The sequence below is a fragment of the Oncorhynchus tshawytscha genome, linkage group LG29, assembly GCF_018296145.1.
Source record: "Oncorhynchus tshawytscha isolate Ot180627B linkage group LG29, Otsh_v2.0, whole genome shotgun sequence".
Lineage (NCBI taxonomy): Eukaryota > Metazoa > Chordata > Actinopteri > Salmoniformes > Salmonidae > Oncorhynchus > Oncorhynchus tshawytscha.
The window spans coordinates 15,316,122-15,337,712 of NC_056457.1; the positions used below are offsets into that span (position 1 = coordinate 15,316,122).

The 21,591-nt window shown below is 45.5% G+C and overlaps 1 protein-coding gene across 1 annotated transcript in view; it reads right to left on the reverse strand.

The window, feature by feature from the left end:
• Positions 1–309: 309 nt before the first annotated feature.
• Positions 310–21,591, reverse strand: part of prex2 (phosphatidylinositol-3,4,5-trisphosphate-dependent Rac exchange factor 2) — a 230,805-nt gene continuing 209,523 nt past the window's right edge. The window contains exons 39-41 of the mRNA XM_042308946.1: positions 11,136–11,238; positions 4,125–4,192; positions 310–2,341 (exon numbers count right to left, since the gene is read on the reverse strand). Of these exons, the coding sequence (XP_042164880.1) occupies positions 2,296–2,341; positions 4,125–4,192; positions 11,136–11,238 (217 nt within the window). The 3' untranslated portion in view covers positions 310–2,295. The remainder of the gene's footprint in view (positions 2,342–4,124; positions 4,193–11,135; positions 11,239–21,591) is intronic.

The following is a 21,591-nucleotide window of genomic DNA, read 5'->3' on the forward strand; positions in this document are numbered from 1 at the left end:
GATCTAGAGAGAGCACTTGCTAAGCGAACCACCTGCAAAGACAGAACAGTTAAGACAGTGCCGTATTGCAATGCCTCTTTACGAAGACGATCTTATAATGTAGGCTGCATCCTATCTTCGTCTAACTACTTATGTTCGATTCGACTTTTTCTTTTTTAAATGATTGACTATTATACCGCTACGTTGAGGGAGCTAGCCTAGCGCGCACGCATTTCATACCACCGTTCATACACGCTGTAAACTGTGTACGTGACAGTTTACAGCAATCTGCAGGTAGAAACAAAGTGTAAAATACAATCCTTCAGGATGTCTCCTTTAAATTGGTTTAATTGAAATTAATGACTACAGCGTAACATTGTATATTTAAAAGTAATACAGAGAAAATTGGTTTCAAACGAGAGAAAGTACATTGTGTATATGGCAACTATGGAGGGTCAGTCTCATAATATGAAAATAAATTACAGTAATTTTCAGTCAAACAAACAAACATGGCTATTGGTGTTTATCTTTTTTTTTTTACAGTTGCATCTTTACATTTCTCTCTCTTTTAATGTGTTTTCTCCTCAACACATTATAAGCTGCTATATGGCAAACAGGCACCTTCATTATGCAATATTAGAAAAGGTACTTATTTCAAACACTATGTGTTTACAGTAAGACATTGAGAGATATATGGGGACAGCTGTCAAACAGAAGGCCGAGTCCCAAATGGCGCCCTATTTCCTATACAGTGCACTACTTTAGACCAGGCTCCATAGGTCTCTAAATAGGGAATAGAGCGCCATTTGGAGTGTATCCAAGCTCATCTATGCAGTTTGATATTCCATGTTTGTATAGTCCAGTAATTAACCAACTCTATAATGTTGTTACCAATATAGCAATGATACTGTAAGTAATACCTAAATACAGAATAATACTTAGCTCCTGAGTACTGGCAATATACAATATTTAAGTATATTTATATATATTTCATAGCTCTACTTACATAAGCTTGGAGTGCTGTTTTAATACTGATGGTTCATGTAGGAACCTCTTCATATCAGGGGGTTACTTCATGTGTGTATAGATGATCATGTTCATATCTGTAATATACCATCATTAAGGCACAGAGACTGCAGAATGGAAAACACACAAGCTACACTGCACCTTTCAGTGGTCCCTTACTAATCTTTAGGTGCGTCTCAATCCACTTCACTTGTGATCCCTTCCCTCCTCCACTCCACTCGCTCGGGAAAGCTCCCTCGGGGGAAACGTCGTAGACACATCACTGGAGGGCTCACTCCAAGCGAAGGGAGGAGACAAAGGTGCTGATTTAGATTGGAATGCGGCCTGGGACTCTAGAGAAGGTATGCAACTAGAGTGTCTACAAGGCTACATGGTAGTGTTCAAGGTGTCATACCTGCATATCTACACGTCATTTTACAGTATCGCTATGATCAATGTTACAACAACATTTGCATGGTTATCAACATAGCCATGAATGCAGTATCTGGAATGAGCAAGTTGGAGAGAAAGGAAAATAAATTACTGTGCAAATGGGGCACAGCAATATCGCCCCATAACTCATATAATCTCATTCCATTTTCACACCATATCCAAACAAATATCAAACAACATCAGTCAGGTCATGGAATGGTCATTTCCTGAACTTTGTGACAACAAAACAGCTCATTTTCATTCCATGATAGTTATTTGCAGAAAGAAAGAACATCGATGGATAGGCTGCATTCCATTTCAGTTGGCTGGTTGGACGTCAGCCTCAAGGCACCAATCTCAGGCTCTGTTGTTGTTCCATTATAAAACACTATTAATGTTAAATGAGATGCAATGTAGCTGGACACAAGACAAATATATAAATCCATTTTAAAATCAGCTATAAAGTACAGCACAATAGCAGAGAGAGAAATAGAGTATTAAAAATTCACTATTTACAAATTGTGAACCCACTGAGCCCACTGTTGAGTGACTGAGTGTGGGCATTTTGAAAAGGCAAGCTGGCTGTCGATGAGAGAAAATGTTCTGTTTCCAGGTCTATGTCCCATATGGCACCCTATACCCTATATAGTGCACTACTTTGGACCAGAGCCCTATTGGAACCCACTGAACTCACGAGTGTGAGCATTTTGGGCCCTGGTCCAAAGTGATGCACTAAATAGAGAATAGGGTGCCATTTGGGACACATCCCTAGGTTGATTCTTCAGTGGTAGAAAGAGAGAAGTCTTCTAAGGAATGGATCAGGAAGAAGGGTGAGCAGAGCTTCGCTGGACTGGACAGCTCCATACAGGAACTAGGGAATTAGGAATCACCCTCTGGGGGTGGAGGCTGGCACAGCTTATACAGTCTGGTGGGGAAAACACACGTACATACAATTAGGAAAGGGGCTCACTGTTTGCTACAGTTAGAGATTAAGGTGTACACATAGCATGGCATAGACAGACACACGCACATACACACACCCGCCCCCACCCCCCAGACCCACACATACACAGCGTTCTTAGTTCTGCACCCATACAGCCATGAGGCAATGCGAGTGCCTGCCTTCAAAATGCACATTAACACAAATGTCCTGTTTCCTACTGTAAGTTCTCAAAGCGTAGAATGCTAAGACAACACAACAAGCTGCCCTAGCCTCACCGCAATTCTCCATCAGTAATCAACCCTCTCACAGACCTGTCTCAAAGTTGCACCGCCTGCGTCCCAAATGGCGCCCTATTCCCTTTTTAGTGAACTACTTTTGACCAGAGCCCTATGTGTATGTAGGGAATAGGGTGCTGTTTGGCAAGCATCCTCAGAGCGTCTAAGGAGCAGCCACTAACGCCGCACCTATTATGACAAACCCAGTGAGAGCGCAGAAATTTCCCCCGCGGGCAGCACAGCTCAACACTAATCACAGCCCCACTTAATTGCATTTGTCAATCCCACTAAAAGGTTCAAAAGGGCTGCATGTCACAAAAGGATATGTCAAAGCCAATTGGCTGTGACAGCCCCTATCCCCTATTCTTATCTATCATCGACTCTGCAGGGGGGCTGGGTGGGAGAGGCTGCCACTTTCTGTTCTCATAGAAACAATACAACGCATACACATACAGTGGGGCAAAAAAGTATTTAGTCAGCCACCAATTGTGCAAGTTCTCCCACTTAAAAAGATGAGAGATGCCTGTAATTTTCATCATAGGTACACTTCAACTATGAAAGACAAAATTAGAGAGAAAAAAATCCAGAAAATCACATTGTAGGATTTTTAATGAATTTATTTGCAAATTATGGTGGAAAATAAGTATTTGTAAGTGGGAGAACTTGCACAATTGGTGGCTGACTAAATACTTTTTTGCCCCACTGTATCAACACACAAATAAGCATAAAGGCATTCTAGCACTTGAACGGTAGCACTATACAGTAGCACAGTACTCACACATTATTCACACCCCTTGACTTTTTCCACATTTTGTTTTGTTACACCCAGTCACTACAAAGAGTTTAAAATTGATTAAATGTTGAGTTTTTTTAGGAGAAAACTGAGGATGGTCAACAACATTGTAGGCCAATACTAACACAGCCTGTACATACTAAAACTATTCCAAAACATGCATCTTGTTTACAAGGCACTTGTACAAGGCACAAAAAATGTCCTGAATACAAAGTGTTATGTTTGGGGCAAATCTAATACAACACATTACTGAGTACCACTCTCCATATTTTCAAGCATAGTGGTGGCTGCATCATGTTATGGGTATGCTTGTAATCGTTAAGGATTGGTGAGTTTTTCAGAACAAAAAAACCCAGAATAGAGCTAAGCACAGGCAAAATCCAAGAGGAAAACCTGGTTTCCTCCCAACACTGGGAGATGAATACACCTTTCAGCAGGACAACAACCTAAAACACAAGGCCAAATCTACACTTGAGTTGCTTACCAAGAAGACAGTGAATTTTGAATTCAGGCTGTAACAACAAAATGTGGAATAAGTCAAGGGGTATGAACACTTCCTGAAGGCACTGTATCATCAAGCTATTCTGTGGTGTTGTGTCTAGTAGCATGTGGATGAGGTGTATAAGCTTACCTTGGTGCAGATTACTACTCTATGGTGTTGTGTAGGTGTGGATAGGGTAGGGGGGTTTCAGCTTACCTAGGTACAGAGGACGGAGTGCGGTCTCTCACTCCCAGGTTCTTGGCTGAATTCTGAACTCTCGCACCCTGAAAGACATAACAGAATCATCAATTCCAGCAAGCCATTAGGTAGACATAGATATCACCATCACCCCTGATGAGACAAAACCACGACTCCTCTGAGAAGAGCACTTTTTGCCAATCCTGTCTGGTCCAGCAAATGTGGGTTTGTGCCCATAGGCAAAGCTGTTGCCGGTGATGTCTGGTGAGGACCTGCCTTACAACAGGCCTACAAGCCCTCAGTCCAGCCTCTCTCAGCCTATTGTGGACAGTCTGAGCACTGATGGAAGGATTGTGCGTTCCTGGTTTAACTCTGGCAGTTGTTGTTGCCATCCTGTACCTGTCACGCAAGTGTGATGTTCAGATGTACCAATTCTGTGCAGGTGGTGTTACACGTGGTCTGCCACTGCGAGGACGATCAGCTGTCTGTCCTGTCTCACTGTAGCGCTGTCTTAGGCGTCTCACAGTAAAGACATTGCAATTTATTGCCCTGGCCACATCTGCAGTCCTCATGCCTCCTTGCAGCATGCCTAAGGCACGTTCATGCAGATGAGCAGGGACCCTGGAAATCTTTCTTTTGGTGTTTTTCAGAGTCAGTAGAAAGGCCTCTTCAGTGTCCTAAATTCCATAACTGTGACCTTAATTGCCAACCGTCTGTAAGCTGTTAGTGTCTTAACGACCGTTCAACAGGAGCATGTTCATTAATTGTTTATGGTTCATTGAACAAGCATGGGAAACAGTGTTAAAACCCTTTACAATTAAGATCTGTGAAGTTATTTGGATTTTTACAAATGATCTTTGAAAGACAGGGTCCTGAAAAAGGGACATTTCTTTTTTTGCTGAGTTTATGTACCAAGCAGGCCTCAAAGCAGAGATGACCAGTAAAGAAATTATATCCTGTTATAAATATTATATGATCTCCTGCTGTTTTCTCAGATCACACTTTTTTCAGCATCACTGAACCATTCTGCTCCACAAGACCTTGAACCACAATGCATAAAGACACTCGGAACATAATTCAAATCGTTGCAGAAACCAATTGCTGCGTTCTGAATTCTCAACCCTTCTCCCTTCTTCATTCCCAATGCATTTAACAGCATTGGATTGGTGGAAGCATGGCTGCAGGATATGCAGGATATGCCCTCCTTATTTAGTTCTCACACCTGTCAATTCCTTTTAAATCCATGAGGGGGTTATTTGAACGCACGTCGGGAGAAGGGTAGAGAGTTGAAATTGAGCAAATCATTGAATTCCAACTTAACTTTAGTGACAGCCTTGGGGCACCAGGTGTGGAAACGCACATCTCTCATCCGACCCAGGAGAACAGCTAAAAGTTATGATAAAAGAGATCCAACATCCCCATTCTGTATTTTAGACCCTCATGGCCTTCTTGGATCGACTTGTTTGCGGGGCGTACATCCAGACGAGCCCGAGGGGCTAGGCCACATCATTTATATCTGCCTCCCAAATGGCGCCCTATTCCCTACATAGTGCACTACCTTTGACCAGAGACGTTTGGGAATAGAGTGCCATTTAGGACAAAGACGACATGTCTCCAATGCCTGAGGGACGAGGGATGCGGGCATGACTCAGAGATGAGAATCAATCAGATTTAATCACGGCTGCCGCTGGTTGTTTAATGTGCAGTTTTCCTCCAGAGAGAGAAAGCAAGAGAGGTCAGAAATAGTCTACATTCCAAATGGCACCCTATTCCATATATAGCGCAGTACTGTTGACCAAGGCCCATAGCACACTACATAGGGAATAGGGTGCCATGTGAAACGCAGAGATGGGCCTTTATCTATATACTGTATCTATCTATCAGGGCCTGGGGTGACTAGTCACCGTGCAGGCCACCTGGGTGTAAATCCTGGACATTTCCTCTACATTAACAGCATCTATGAATAAGCTGGGTGATTAAGGGGGTGTCATACAGTACAGCTCGGTCTGACACTGTGCGAGATACCGCTGTGTACTGTCCATTCAGATCTATAGGAGGGGAGGGGGACGTAGAGGGAGCAGAGTGATGGAAAGGGAGATGGAAGGATGGAGGAGAGAGAGATAGGATCACAGACTGGGTTGAGAGAAAGATGTGTGAGGGGATGGGAGAAGAAAGTGCACCTGGTGGGTGGAGATGCAAAGGAAATTCAGCGAACCTGGAGGACAGCGGAAGTAAATTAAAACGCTTCTTTATTGCTAAAACCAACAAGCAGCGGTTTGTAGCCTTGGGTGGATGGAGGAGATGAAATAGAGAGATAGATGGGGGTTAGATGAGGTAGCTGGGGGTGAGCAGGTGCGATTGAAAGAAAGAGAGCGAGAGAGAGAGAGATAGTTGTATCAGCACACGGAGGGGTGTATGATCAGCACTAATGTTGTTACTGTAGTACTACAGGGGGGAAATAAAGCAACTCAGCCACTCTTTGAGTTAAACCCTGTCAGACACCAGAACACCTGCGTTCACACAGACGCACGCACACAGACACGAGTGCGATCGCATGCACAGTTGCATAGGCAAACACACGCTCAAACACACAGAATGTCACCGAAACGTCAGTCTCTCTTACTCCAGCAGCATCACCAATGTCTAACAAGTCTGTCTGTGAGTCCATAACCCATCTAACCCCTGTCTGTAAGTACACCTTAGTCATTCAGTCAGACAGTCTCCTGTGTGTGTGTGTGTATAGCATCAGTAATTACAGCGATGTCTATCACAGTGATCCATCCACATTGAACCCTCCAGGTAGAGATTCCCCACTGTCAGGAACGGAGCACTGAAACTGGCACTCTTCCATCTGCAACGGCTTTAAGTGTTAGAGGACACAGCAGTTGATAAGTTGGTTGAGGACACAATATCACACTGCAACGACTTGTGGAAGAATTGTATTGGAGACGGGTTGAATAAACCAATGGGAGAATGATGTTGAGACTGGTTACGTGACCAGGGACTCTGGGTGAACAGTGGGATGTTGGAACCTCTATAGGGTTTAGTCTTTATTCAACTTTATTAGGTTGATTGTTTAGTTGGAGAGAAGAGGGGTTGGATGAGCAAATGGGAGACTGAGATTGGAAAGGCTGGTTAGGTAAGCATGGGTTCATTTGTGAAATACTTTCCAGTGGTCCCTAGCCTGTGTCTGGAGTCTCCATTAGCTTCACACTTGAGAATAGATTTCAAAACAGTTACTTAAGAGTTACTTAAACATTATTAGGCAATGAAACACATCTGAGAGACCGAAGCATACTTCAGAGAAGAGGTTTGTCTTAGAAAGACTACTCTTCAACGCTATGACCCATTGCCCTTGATGAATAGTGAAAGGATTCAAATTAATAGCTGAAGACTCATTTACACCCATGGGCCAGTCAGTAAAGAGACTTCTTAAACAGTCTGACCTTGCCTTACCCTAACCTGGGAAAGTTTCAAACAGATATGCAATTCAAATTCTTTCCAGATTGAGCGTTGACAAGGGACTCAAGGTACATTATGATGGGTGATTTCTGTTGGAATCATATTCTATGATACAGAAGACTTTGGTTGTTTCCCAAATGGCACCCTATTTCCTATATCGTGCACTACTATTGATCAGAGCTCTAGTCAAAAGTAGTGCACTAAATAGGGAATAAGGTACCATTTGGGAAGGAATCTTAGTGAATGACATACAGCATTCATATTCATCTTATTCATCATATTCATGACGTGGTATCTGTCTGGTCTAAAAAGGAGAAAACCAAGGACTCCAGGGCTTTGTCCCAAATGGCACCTGATTTCCTATGTAGTGCACTGCTTTGACCAGGGACCATAGAGCTCTGGTCAATAGTAGTGCACTATGTAGGGAATAGGGTTCCATTTGGGATGCAAAAAGGACTCTTTGGCTGTTTTTGCAGACTGTTCTATTACACTAACTGGCTGCAGCAAGTAGCCTAGTGGTTAGAGCTAACTGACTGCAGCAGATAGCCTAGCGGTTAGAGCTAACTGGCTGCAGCAGATAGCCTAGCGGTTAGAGCTAACTGGCTGCAGCAGATAGCCTAGCTGTTAGAGCTAACTGGCTGCTACAGGTAGCCTAGTGCTTAGAGATAACTGGCTGCAGCAGGTAGCCTAGCCGTTAGAGCTAGGCTACCTAGTTTGGTTGGACTGAACTGCTACTTAGTTTGGACTGAACTGTCTGGGGTCATACCGTATATGCACTTTGTGACATCTGCTGACGTAAAACAATATTTATAAATTAATTTGATTTGATTCATAAATGGAGTTAGACATTTAGAAATGTCCCGGGAATATTTGGTGGTTTTAAATGAGAAGAAATGTAATACCACTTTAATTAATGACCTGTGAATGACCTCGAGACATAGTCAACAACGTTTTAAAATGTTAAAAGTTAACAAAATAAAAATGCACTGTAAAGAACAAACTAACAAGATAAATCCTTATATCCATACAGCATTAATCTCCATTTTGAAAATACAATACACAGCATGAAATATGGTCTCCTAGCACTGTGCCATTACCTTGCAAAACAGAACTAATGACAAAAGGCTCTTTCACTGTGTCTCTGTAAAGAATCCATTCAAACACGTAGAGTCCCAAATGATCCCCTATTCCTTATTATAGTGCACTACTTTTGACGAGGGCCGACAGGGTGCCATTTGGGATGCACTCTAACACACTTCAGCCCACTCAAATTAACATCATTACGTACTTCAATCCCTGTGTGCATAGAAACCCTCGGAGAATGTGTCCCAAATGGCACCCTATTCCCTACATTGTGCACTACTTTTGACCACATAGGGCTCATAGGTGCACTAAGTAGTAAACTATGTAGGGAATAGGGTGTCATTTTGGATGAACGCCTAGTCTTTTTGAATAAGTATCAACCATCTACTCCAGCTGAAGGTCAAACAGCTAATACTATAGTGCTCCTGTTGGTCAACTGCCCACTTCTTCTCTGTGAGACCGAAGACGAGCCAAAGTAGCCTCTCTCTACCCTAGGTTTCCATTATCAGGCTGCGTCCCTAATGGCACCCTATACCCTATATAGGATACTACTTTTGACCAGAGCCCTGTGGGTGTGTGTGTGTGTGGGCCCTGGTCCAAAGTAGTGCAGTTCATAGGGTATAGGGTGCCGTTAGGGATGCGATCTATGCATTACCCTGTGGCTGACTGGCTGGCTGGCTGGCCACTCACAGTCTTACTAATGAGGTGAGGAGATACAGGCCAAGACAGAACAGGCTCTGAATGACACTACGACTTTACCTGGGAAAATAAATAAGGAATGTGTGGAGGGAAAGCGAGAGAGTATGGAGGGATAGTAAAAGTTTCACCGTTTCCCTGAGCCCTCGGGTAGACGGTTGGACTTAACTAAGTATCCATGCACGAGCACGAGCAGACATACACACACACACACATGCCTGCACACACACACCCCTATCCTGTATGCTGGCAAGCAGAGGGGAGTCAATTCTGGCAACAATATAATCAGATAGAGAGAGAAATGGACAGAGGGGGGAGAAAGGAGAGAGAAGGGAGGAGAAGCTTTTAGAAATAGCCTTACAGAGGTAAAAATGACAACTAGCTCAAATGCAGCGGTAAACTTGCTGGTTTACAGAGACCGAGCTCTCGCTTTTGTTAAAGTCCAGGAAGGGAACCAACACCACAGATTGTGAGTTCCAAATGGCACCCTATTCCCTATACAGTGCACTTCTTTTGTCTAGAGCCTTATGGCCCTACTATATAGGGAACAGGGTGCCATTTGGGACCCAGACAAACATTATTCCTGTAAAGGTAACCAATGCTAAACTATTCAGGCCATTTGTAAATAAAATAGAGATAGCATAACAAGCTTTGCCTGGCGATTAAAATAAAATTGGTTATTGGCATAATCTCAGTTGGCGATGACTCTTCAAAGACAAATAGAATTAGCAACTACATGAGCGTATCTTTTGGATATTAACTCCAAAATGGGACCCTATTACCTATTTAGTGCACTACCGTTGACCAGAGCACTGTGGGCCCTGGTCAAAAGGAGTGCACTATACAGGGGAAACCTGCTCCATTTGGAACATAGACCTAGCCACTACAGCAGAACTAAAGAGATGTATTCTGCTTTTTCTCCCAAAAATGTAAATATCCACCACACGAGTTACGACGTCTCCTTTGGAGGAGATCAAAACTGTTGAATTATTAACCACATATTCTCATTGCCGGAAGCAAACCATTCTTCAAAACACACACACATCCATTCCTCAGCAAGGTTGGAATAATACATCTCTCTGCTGTTGTGAAGTAGCGTTATGTAACAAGGCCTGGAGAATGTCAAGGGGAACAACAGCGGGGTTTGAGAGGAGGGGAGTGGTGAACATGTATTCACCTAACCTTTATACAGCCAGGTCCTGTGTGTCATTGAGAACAATAGCAGCCCGTTCTTTAGGTTTGAAAGGTTACAAGCTTAGACTGTGCTTTTAGTGGTCATTCTCTGAGAAAGAAGGGACACAGTATAAAAACAACCGTTACAGTGCTTTGCATGGTACAAGAAGAGGCTGTGCTTTTATGCAAGTCTCCAAGAAAGAATGGTTCACCGTATGGCTGAGGTGTGTTTAAAAACCCTAGAAAGAGACTGTGTGTGTGTGTGTGTACGCTCATATATGAATATATAGTAGTAGGTTAGTCTGCTGTTGTGAAGTAGCATTAGGAAAAGGGATGTGTAGAATGTCAAGGGGAACAGAGGGGTTTGAGATGATGGGAGTGGGTACTAGAGGAGTGATGTATTCATCTAAACTTTCTTCAGCCAGGTACTGTATCTCATTGAAAACAACACATTTCCTTTTTGCAATAACAACCAGGTTATTGAGGTGTAAATGTAGGTGAGTGAGTGAGGTGAGGTGAGGTGAGGTGAGTGAGTGAGTGAGTGAGGTGAGTGTGTGTGTGTGTGTGTGTGTGTGTGTGTGTGTGTGTGTGTGTGCGGTGCCGTTAGCTCCATACCTGTTTCCTCATGACGTCAGTAGCCTGCATGATGCATCGTGGGGGAAGGCCGTGGCTACGAGCCAATAGGATTGCCTGTTCCAGGGTCACACTCAGGGTACAGCTGTAGAGGGTACAGAGGTCAGAGGTAAGTGCTTTGGACAGAACAAGAGGACAAGTACATTAGAGTGTCTAGTTTGTGAAACAGACGCCTCACAAGTCCTCAACTGGCAGCTTCATTAAATAGTACTGGCAAAACACCAGTCTCAACATCAAGAGTGAAGAGGCGACTCTGTGATGCTGGCCTTCTAGGCAGAGTTCCTCTGTCCGGTGTCTGTGTTCTTTTGTCCATCTAAATCTTTTATTTTTATTGGCCAGTCTGCGATATGGCTTTTTCTTTGCAACCCAGCCTAGAAGGTCAGCATCCCGGAGTCGCCTCTTCACTGTTGACGTTAAGACTGGTGTTTTGCGGGAACTATTTCCTGAAGCTCCCAGTTGAGGACTTGTGATGCATCTGTTTCTCAAACTAGACACTCCAATGTACTTGTCCTCTTACTCAGTTGTGCACCGGGGCCTCCCACCCCTCCCCTCCTTCTATTCTGGTTAGTGCCAGTTTGCGCTGTTCTGTGAAGGGAGTAGTACACAGCGTTGTATGAGATCTTCAGTTTCTTGGCATTTTCTCGCATGAAATAGCCTTCATTTCTCAGAACAAGAATAGACTGACGAGTTTCAGAAGAAAGGTCTTTGTTTCTGGCCATTTTGAGCCTGTAATAGAACCCACAAATGCTGATGCTCCAGATACTCAACTAGTATAAAGAAGGCCAGTTTTATTGCTTCTTTAAGCAGAACAACAGTTTTAGGCTGTGCTAACATAATTGAAAAAGGGTTTCTAATGATCAATTAGCCTTTTAAAAAGATAAACTTAGCTAACACAACGTGCCATTGGAACACAGGAGTGATGGTTGCTGATAATGGGCCTCTGTACGCCTATGTAGATATTCCATAAAAATTCAGCCGTTTCCAGCTACAATAGTCACTTACAACATTAACAATGTCTACACTGTATTTCTGATCAATTTGATGTTATTTTAATGGACAAAAAAAAAGTGCTTTTCTTTCAAAAACAAGGACATTTCTAAGTGACCCAACATTTTTGAACGTTCCCGAATGCACTGTACATAATTCTCAAACATCCTCCCATCCCACAGCATGTCTTCCATTGGTGGATAAGGAACACTGAGTTACCATCATTGACAACAAAGCTGTAAAGTTGTTTCCCTACTGGGACAAAATCCCTCTTAATTGCCAGTACAATCTAATTATACGAATCTTGCTTTGCTCTTCTTGACACTCATTATCATCATATTTCTCTGCCTTTGCCTCAGCCTATCAACTAACTATAGTTAAAGCCATTACTGACAACACTGCTATAAAGTCGTTTTCCCCTACCAGTACAAAATAGTGATTCATCTGTTATTGTAGCTGTGTCATCATTATACTTGTCTGCCTTAGCATATAGGTCTACTGATGTATGCATCTAATAGTCATTATAATGTCACTCACAGCTCACTAACAACTAGGATAATAATGAATCCTGTCTTTTGATTTAAAATAACACACACACAGAGAGAGCGAGAGAGAGAGAGAAACCTTCTGTTCAGATTGAAGCTTTCGCACACCTTCATTGAGAGAATTGAAACATTCCATCCCTGTTAGGCAGCTAGCTGACTCCAAGCACACAGTAGGGTGTCCCAAATGACAACCCTTTGGCTGTATTGTGTACTGCGTTTGACCAGAGCCCTATGGGCCCTGATCAAAACAAGCAAACTATATAGGGGATATGGTGCCATTTGAGACAAAACCCTAGTGTCCTCAGACACACACTCTCACTGAAGATGAGGTGTGATGTGTGTGAAGTGTATTCTGAGTTTCGGATTGATTCACAAGTTACAGTAAGTAACCCTTTCAAAACACACACCCCCCTAGTGTACAGTATACATTCAGCGGCAGATGTCAAGGCCACTAGGGAACCCCTCGTCCGACAACAAGCAACACAGCCCCATCGATCCACAACCCTTTTACAGACAATGTAACTGTCTAAACTCTCTCATACCGCCAGCTTGCATTCCTGTAAGAGTACATTGGTGAAAAACGCTAGATCATTGGAGTTTGATGTTTCTCAAAATGTCACTAGTTGCTGTCAACGTTACAGGGGGTAAGCTGTCAATGACGTGATGACAAACTGTCAACCAACCTTCTCTCTCGTGTTCAATTCTTCTTAATTCAATACAATATTTATCACCATAGTTTCCTGGGACATGAGTTGGACATGAGTTGGACCAACTAGGGTTACTACACCATCAGGCGGAGCCGAAAGTCCTGTTGAGCTTCATTTCCACTAACTGCTTTGGACTGGTGTCAGCTTTCTAGAACAAGCCAGAGTAGGTGTGCTGCTGTCAAAGACATGAGGATAAACTATCCTCCCACCTTGTCTCATGTTTGTGTGGTACATTTACCCACCAGCCAGAACAAACACTTCACTTTGACCACGTTTACAGCAGTTGACTATAGAACAACGTGGCGAGGGACTCAGCCAGCGGTCATAGCATGACTCCCTACCAACCACCTAAAACTTGTCTAATTACCTGGTGCCACAACCCACAAGGAATTGTTCAGCCACCATTTTGGTCTTGCCACGACCAGGCTCATGAGGCTGAGGTGTGTCTGTGTGTGTCTGTGTGTGTGTCTGTGTGTGTGTGTGTGTGTGTGTCTGTGTGTGTGTGTGTCTGTGTGTGTGTGTGTGTGGGTGTGAGCGCGTGCGTGTGATGCTGGCAGAGTCTCTGTTCATTTGGGCTGGTGTCACTGCAACAGCTGATTTATACCCATCAGCTTTATGCCGTTGCTTTCAACCCACAGCCAATTTACAAGCTCCATTCGCCTCGCCCTGGGCCCATACAGATAAACCAGGGAAGAGAGAGGGAATGAAAATGGTACCAAGAGACACGAAAATAGAAATGGAAGGAAATAGACACACAGATAGTGAGAGAGAGAGAGAGAAGGAAAAGGAGATGTCCTTTGCCATCTCAGCTTTGATGTATGACATGCAATGATGAAAGTGAATGTAGCAGTGTGTGAGATGTTTACAGTTGCATTTTATAGGAGACATTACCTATTTGCAGAAACTCTGCCTTTTACACCCGGTAAAGGTTATATGATGGATAAGCAACAACAATGAACAGTGGTCATTGGTCGTCTCTGAAACATCTTTGAGCGGCCGTCAGTCGCTGATAATCCTACTGTAAAGAGATGACTGAAAAGCTACTAAATGTGACTAACTTCCTGGCTCCAGCAGTCGCTCAGATAAATAGTAGTGATTCCATTCAAAGCATCTGGGAATGAGAATCTGCCTGTCCCCCCTCTTTTTGTTCTTCCCCCCTCTTCTCAATCAGTCCGTCGTCATTTTAAAGATACTCTCTTCTTAGTCTTTCTGGAACAGTGTGAGCCCTCACTTCCTGCTCTCCCCATCTAAAGGGTTTTGTGGGGTGACTTGAGAGACAGAAGAGAGAGAGCGAGAGAAAGAGGGAGATAGAAAGAAAGAAAGAGAGAAACAGAGAAGCAGAGGCAGCAGATTGTAGAGAGAGAAACAGAGGAGCGGAGGCAGCACATTGTAGAGAAACAGAGAAACAGAGGAGCGGAGGCAGCACATTGTAGAGAAACAGAGAAACAGAGGAGTGGAGGCAGCACATTGTAGAGAAACAGAGGAGCGGAGGCAGCACATTGTAGAGAAACAGAGAAACAGAGGAGTGGAGGCAGCACATTGTAGAGAAACAGAGAAACAGAGGAGTGGAGGCAGCACATTGTAGAGAAACAGAGAAACAGAGGAGTGGAGGCAGCACATTGTAGAGAAACAGAGAAACAGAGGAGTGGAGGCAGCACATTGTAGAGAAACAGAGAAACAGAGGAGTGGAGGCAGCACATTGTAGAGAAACAGAGAAACAGAGGAGTGGAGGCAGCACATTGTAGAGAAACAGAGAAACAGAGGAGTGGAGGCAGCACATTGTAGAGAAACAGAGAAACAGAGGAGTGGAGGCAGCACATTGTAGAGAAACAGAGAAACAGAGAGTGGAGGCAGCACATTGTAGAGAAACAGAGGAGGCAGCACATTGTAGAGAAACAGAGGAGTGGAGGCAGCACATTGTAGAGAAACAGAGAAACAGAGGAGTGGAGGCAGCACATTGTAGAGAAACAGAGAAACAGAGGAGTGGAGGCAGCACATTGTAGAGAAACAGAGAAACAGAGGAGTGGAGGCAGCACATTGTAGAGAAACAGAGAAACAGAGGAGTGGAGGCAGCACATTGTAGAGAAACAGAGGAGCGGAGGCAGCACATTGTAGAGAAACAGAGGAGCGGAGGCAGCACATTGTAGAGAAACAGAGAAACAGAGGAGCGGAGGCAGCACATTGTAGAGAAACAGAGAAACAGAGGAGTGGAGGCAGCACATTGTAGAGAAACAGAGAAACAGAGGAGGGGAGGCAGCACATTGTAGAGAAACAGAGAAACAGAGGAGGGGAGGCAGCACATTGTAGAGAAACAGAGAAACAGAGAAACAGAGGAGTGGAGGCAGCACATTGTAGAAAAACAGAAACAGAGAAACAGAGAAGCAGAGGCAGCACATTGTAGAGAAACAGAGGAGCGGAGGCAGCACATTGTAGAGAAACAGAGAAAGGAGGAGCGGAGGCAGCACATTGTAGAGAAACAGAGGAGTGGAGGCAGCACATTGTAGAGAAACAGAGGAGTGGAGGCAGCACATTGTAGAGAAACAGAGGAGTGGAGGCAGCACATTGTAGAGAAACAGAGAAACAGAGGAGCGGAGGCAGCACATTGTAGAGAAACAGAGGAGTGGAGGCAGCACATTGTAGAGAAACAGAGAAACAGAGAAGCAGAGGCAGCACATTGTAGAGAAACAGAGAAACGGAGGAGCGGAGGCAGCACATTGTAGAGAAACAGAGGAGCGGAGGCAGCACATTGTAGAGAAACAGAGGACTGGAGGCAGCACATTGTAGAGAAACAGAGAAACAGAGGAACGGAGGCAGCACATTGTAGAGAAACAGAGGAGCGGAGGCAGCACATTGTAGAGAAAACAGAGGAGCGGAGGCAGCACATTGTAGAGAAACAGAGGAACGGAGGCAGAAACACATTGTAGAGAAACAGAGGAGCGGAGGCAGCACATTGTAGAGAAACAGAGAAACAGAGGAGCGGAGGCAGCACATTGTAGAGAAACAGAGAAACAGAGGAGTGGAGGCAGCACATTGTAGAGAAACAGAGGAGGAGGGAGGCAGCACATTGTAGAGAAACAGAGAAACAGAGGAGGGGAGGCAGCACATTGTAGAGAAACAGAGAAACAGAGGAGCGGAGGCAGCACATTGTAGAGAAACAGAGAAACAGAGGAGCGGAGGCAGCACATTGTAGAGAAACAGAGAAACAGAGGAGTGGAGGCAGCACATTGTAGAGAAACAGAGAAACGGAGGAGCGGAGGCAGCACATTGTAGAGAAACAGAGGAGTGGAGGCAGCACATTGTAGAGAAACAGAGAAACAGAGAAGCAGAGGCAGCACATTGTAGAGAAACAGAGAAACAGAGGAGCGGAGCAGCACATTGTAGAGAAACAGAGGCAGCACATTGTAGAGAAACAGAGGAGCGGAGGCAGCACATTGTAGAGAAACAGAGGACTGGAGGCAGCACATTGTAGAGAAACAGAGAAACAGAGGAACGGAGGCAGCACATTGTAGAGAAACAGAGGAGAGGAGCGGAGGCAGCACATTGTAGAGAAACAAAGGAGGGGAGGCAGCACATTGTAGAGAAACAGAGAAACAGAGAAACAGAGGAGCGGAGGCAGCACATTGTAGAGAAACAGAGAAACAGAGGAGCGGAGGCAGCACATTGTAGAGAAACAGAGAAACAGAGGAGCGGAGGCAGCACATTGTAGAGAAACAGAGGAGCGGAGGCAGCACATTGTAGAGAAACAGAGAAACAGAGGAGCGGAGGCAGCACATTGTAGAGAAACAGAGAAACAGAGGAGCGGAGGCAGCACATTGTAGAGAAACAGAGGAGCGGAGGCAGCACATTGTAGAGAAACAGAGGAGCGGAGGCAGCACATTGTAGAGAAACAGAGGAGCGGAGGCAGCACATTGTAGAGAAACAGAGAAACAGAGGAGCGGAGGCAGCACATTGTAGAGAAACAGAAGAGCGGAGGCAGCACATTGTAGAGAAACAGAGAAACAGAGGAGCGGAGGCAGCACATTGTAGAGAAACAGAGGAGCGGAGGCAGCACATTGTAGAGAAACAGAGAAACAGAGGAGCGGAGGCAGCACATTGTAGAGAAACAGAGAAACAGAGGAAACGGAGGCAGCACATTGTAGAGAAACAGAGGAGCGGAGGCAGCACATTGTAGAGAAACAGAGGAGCGGAGGCAGCACATTGTAGAGAAACAGAGGAGTGGAGGCAGCACATTGTAGAGAAACAGAGAAACAGAGGAGTGGAGGCAGCACATTGTAGAGAAACAGAGAAACAGAGGAGTGGAGGCAGCACATTGTAGAGAAACAGAGGAGCGGAGGCAGCACATTGTAGAGAAACAGAGGAGCGGAGGCAGCACATTGTAGAGAAACAGAGGAGCGGAGGCAGCACATTGTAGAGAAACAGAGAAACAGAGGAGCGGAGGCAGCACATTGTAGAGAAACAGAGAAACAGAGGAGCGGAGGCAGCACATTGTAGAGAAACAGAGAAACAGAGGAGTGGAGGCAGCACATTGTAGAGAAACAGAGAAACAGAGGAGGGGAGGCAGCACATTGTAGAGAAACAGAGAAACAGAGGAGGGGAGGCAGCACATTGTAGAGAAACAGAGAAACAGAGGAGTGGAGGCAGCACATTGTAGAGAAACAGAGGAGTGGAGGCAGCACATTGTAGAGAAACAGAGGAGCGGAGGCAGCACATTGTAGAAAAACAGAGAAACAGAGAAGCAGAGGCAGCACATTGTAGAGAAACAGAGGAGCGGAGGCAGCACATTGTAGAGAAACAGAGAAACGGAGGAGCGGAGGCAGCACATTGTAGAGAAACAGAGGAGTGGAGGCAGCACATTGTAGAGAAACAGAGGAGTGGAGGCAGCACATTGTAGAGAAACAGAGGAGTGGAGGCAGCACATTGTAGAGAAACAGAGAAACAGAGGAGTGGAGGCAGCACATTGTAGAGAAACAGAGAAACAGAGGAGCGGAGGCAGCACATTGTAGAGAAACAGAGAAACAGAGGAGTGGAGGCAGCACATTGTAGAGAAACAGAGAAACAGAGGAGGGGAGGCAGCACATTGTAGAGAAACAGAGAAACAGAGGAGGGGAGGCAGCACATTGTAGAGAAACAGAGAAACAGAGGAGTGGAGGCAGCACATTGTAGAGAAACAGAGAAACAGAGGAGTGGAGGCAGCACATTGTAGAGAAACAGAGGAGCGGAGGCAGCACATTGTAGAAAACAGAGAAACAGAGAAGTGGAGGCAGCACATTGTAGAGAAACAGAGGAGCGGAGGCAGCACATTGTAGAGAAACAGAGAAACAGAGATTGTGAAACAGAGGCAGCACATTGTAGAGAAACAGAGGAGTGGAGGCAGCACATTGTAGAGAAACAGAGGAGTGGAGGCAGCACATTGTAGAGAAACAGAGGAGTGGAGGCAGCACATTGTAGAGAAACAGAGGAGTGGAGGCAGCACATTGTAGAGAAACAGAGGAGTGGAGGCAGCACATTGTAGAGAAACAGAAAGGAGTGGAGGCAGCACATTGTAGAGAAACAGAGGAGTGGAGGCAGCACATTGTAGAGAAACAGAGAAACAGAGGAGTGGAGGCAGCACATTGTAGAGAAACAGAGAAACAGAGGAGTGGAGGCAGCACATTGTAGAGAAACAGAGAAACAGAGAAGCAGAGGCAGCACATTGTAGAGAAACAGAGAAACGGAGGAGCGGAGGCAGCACATTGTAGAGAAACAGAGGAGCGGAGGCAGCACATTGTAGAGAAACAGAGGAGCGGAGGCAGCACATTGTAGAAAAACAGAGAAACAGAGGAGCGGAGGCAGCACATTGTAGAGAAACAGAGGAGCGGAGGCAGCACATTGTAGAGAAACAGAGAAACAGAGGAGCGGAGGCAGCACATTGTAGAGAAACAGAGGAGCGGAGGCAGCACATTGTAGAGAAACAAAAGAGGAGGGGAGGTAGCACATTGTAGAGAAACAGAGAAACAGAGGAGCGGAGGCAGCACATTGTAGAGAAACAGAGAAACAGAGGAGCGGAGGCAGCACATTGTAGAGAAACAGAGAAACAGAGGAGCGGAGGCAGCACATTGTAGAGAAACAGAGAAACAGAGGAGCGGAGGCAGCACATTGTAGAGAAACAGAGAAACAGAGGAGCGGAGGCAGCACATTGTAGAGAAACAGAGGAGCGGAGGCAGCACATTGTAGAGAAACAGAGGAGCGGAGGCAGCACATTGTAGAGAAACAGAGAAACAGAGGAGCGGAGGCAGTACATTGTAGAGAAACAGAGGAGCGGAGGCAGCACATTGTAGAGAAACAGAGGAGCGGAGGCAGCACATTGTAGAGAAACAGAGAAACAGAGGAGCGGAGGCAGCACATTGTAGAGAAACAGAGAAACAGAGGAGCGGAGGCAGCACATTGTAGAGAAACAGAGAAACAGAGGAGCGGAGGCAGCACATTGTAGAGAAACGGAGGAGCGGAGGCAGCACATTGTAGAGAAACAGAGGAACGGAGGCAGCACATTGTAGAGAAACAGAGGAGCGGAGGCAGCACATTGTAGAGAAACAGAGAAACAGAGGAGCGGAGGCAGCACATTGTAGAGAAACAGAGGAGCGGAGGCAGCACATTGTAGAGAAACAGAGGAACGGAGGCAGCACATTGTAGAGAAACAGAGGAGTGGAGGCAGCACATTGTAGAGAAACAGAGGAGCGGAGGCAGCACATTGTAGAGAAACAGAGAGAAACAGAGGCAGCACATTGTAGAGAAACAGAGGAGCGGAGGCAGCACATTGTAGAGAAACAGAGAAACGGAGGAGCGGAGGCAGCACATTGTAGAGAAACAGAGGAACGGAGGCAGCACATTGTAGAGAAACAGAGGAGTGGAGGCAGCACATTGTAGAGAAACAGAGGAGTGGAGGCAGCACATTGTAGAGAAACAGAGGAGTGGAGGCAGCACATTGTAGAGAAACAGAGAAACGGAGGAGCGGAGGCAGCACATTGTAGAGAAACAGAGGAGTGGAGGCAGCACATTGTAGAGAAACAGAGAAACAGAGAAGCAGAGGCAGCACATTGTAGAGAAACAGAGGAGTGGAGGCAGCACATTGTAGAGAAACAGAGGAACGGAGGCAGCACATTGTAGAGAAACAGAGGAGCGGAGGCAGCACATTGTAGAGAAACAGAGGAGCGGAGGCAGCACATTGTAGAGGAAACAGAGAAACGGAGGAGTGGAGGCAGCACATTGTAGAGAAACAGAGGAACGGAGGCAGCACATTGTAGAGAAACAGAGAAACAGAGGAGCGGAGGCAGCACATTGTAGAGAAACAGAGGAGCGGAGGCAGCACATTGTAGAGAAACAGAGAAACAGAGGAGAAACGGAGGCAGCACATTGTAGAGAAACAGAGGAGCGGAGGCTGCACATTGTAGAGAAACAGAGGAGCGGAGGCAGCACATTGTAGAGAAACAGAGGAACGGAGGCAGCACATTGTAGAGAAACAGAGGATTTGAGGAAGCACATTGTAGAGAAACAGAGGAGCGGAGGCAGCACATTGTAGAGAAACAGAGGAGCGGAGGAGTGGAGGCAGCACATTGTAGAGAAACAGAGGAGCGGAGGAGTGGAGGCAGCACATTGTAGAGAAACAGAGGAGTGGAGGCAGCACATTGTAGAGAAACAGAGGAGCACATTGGAGGAGTGGAGGCAGCACATTGTAGAGAAACAGAGGAGCGGAGGCAGCACATTGTAGAGAAACAGAGGAGCGGAGGCAGCACATTGTAGAGAAACAGAACAGAGGAGCGGAGGAGCGGAGGCAGCACATTGTAGAGAAACAGAGGAGCGGAGGCAGCACATTGTAGAGAAACAGAGGAGCGGAGGAGTGGAGGCAGCACATTGTAGAGAAACAGAGGAGCGGAGGCAGCACATTGTAGAGAAACAGAGGAGCGGAGGCAGCACATTGTAGAGGAAGAGAGGAGCGAAGGCAGCACATTGTAGAGAAACAGAGGAGCGGAGGCAGAACATTGTAAACTGCTGAGACCCTGAATATCACACTGCTGCTGCTTTCACTGTTATTAAGACTCACTGCTACCTCGCCCATCAGGCCAACTAATCACATCAATAGAGCAACCTGTGTGTGTGTGTGTGTGTGTGTGTGTGTGTGTGTGTGTGTGTGTGTGTGTGTGTGTGTGTGTGTGTGTGTGTGTG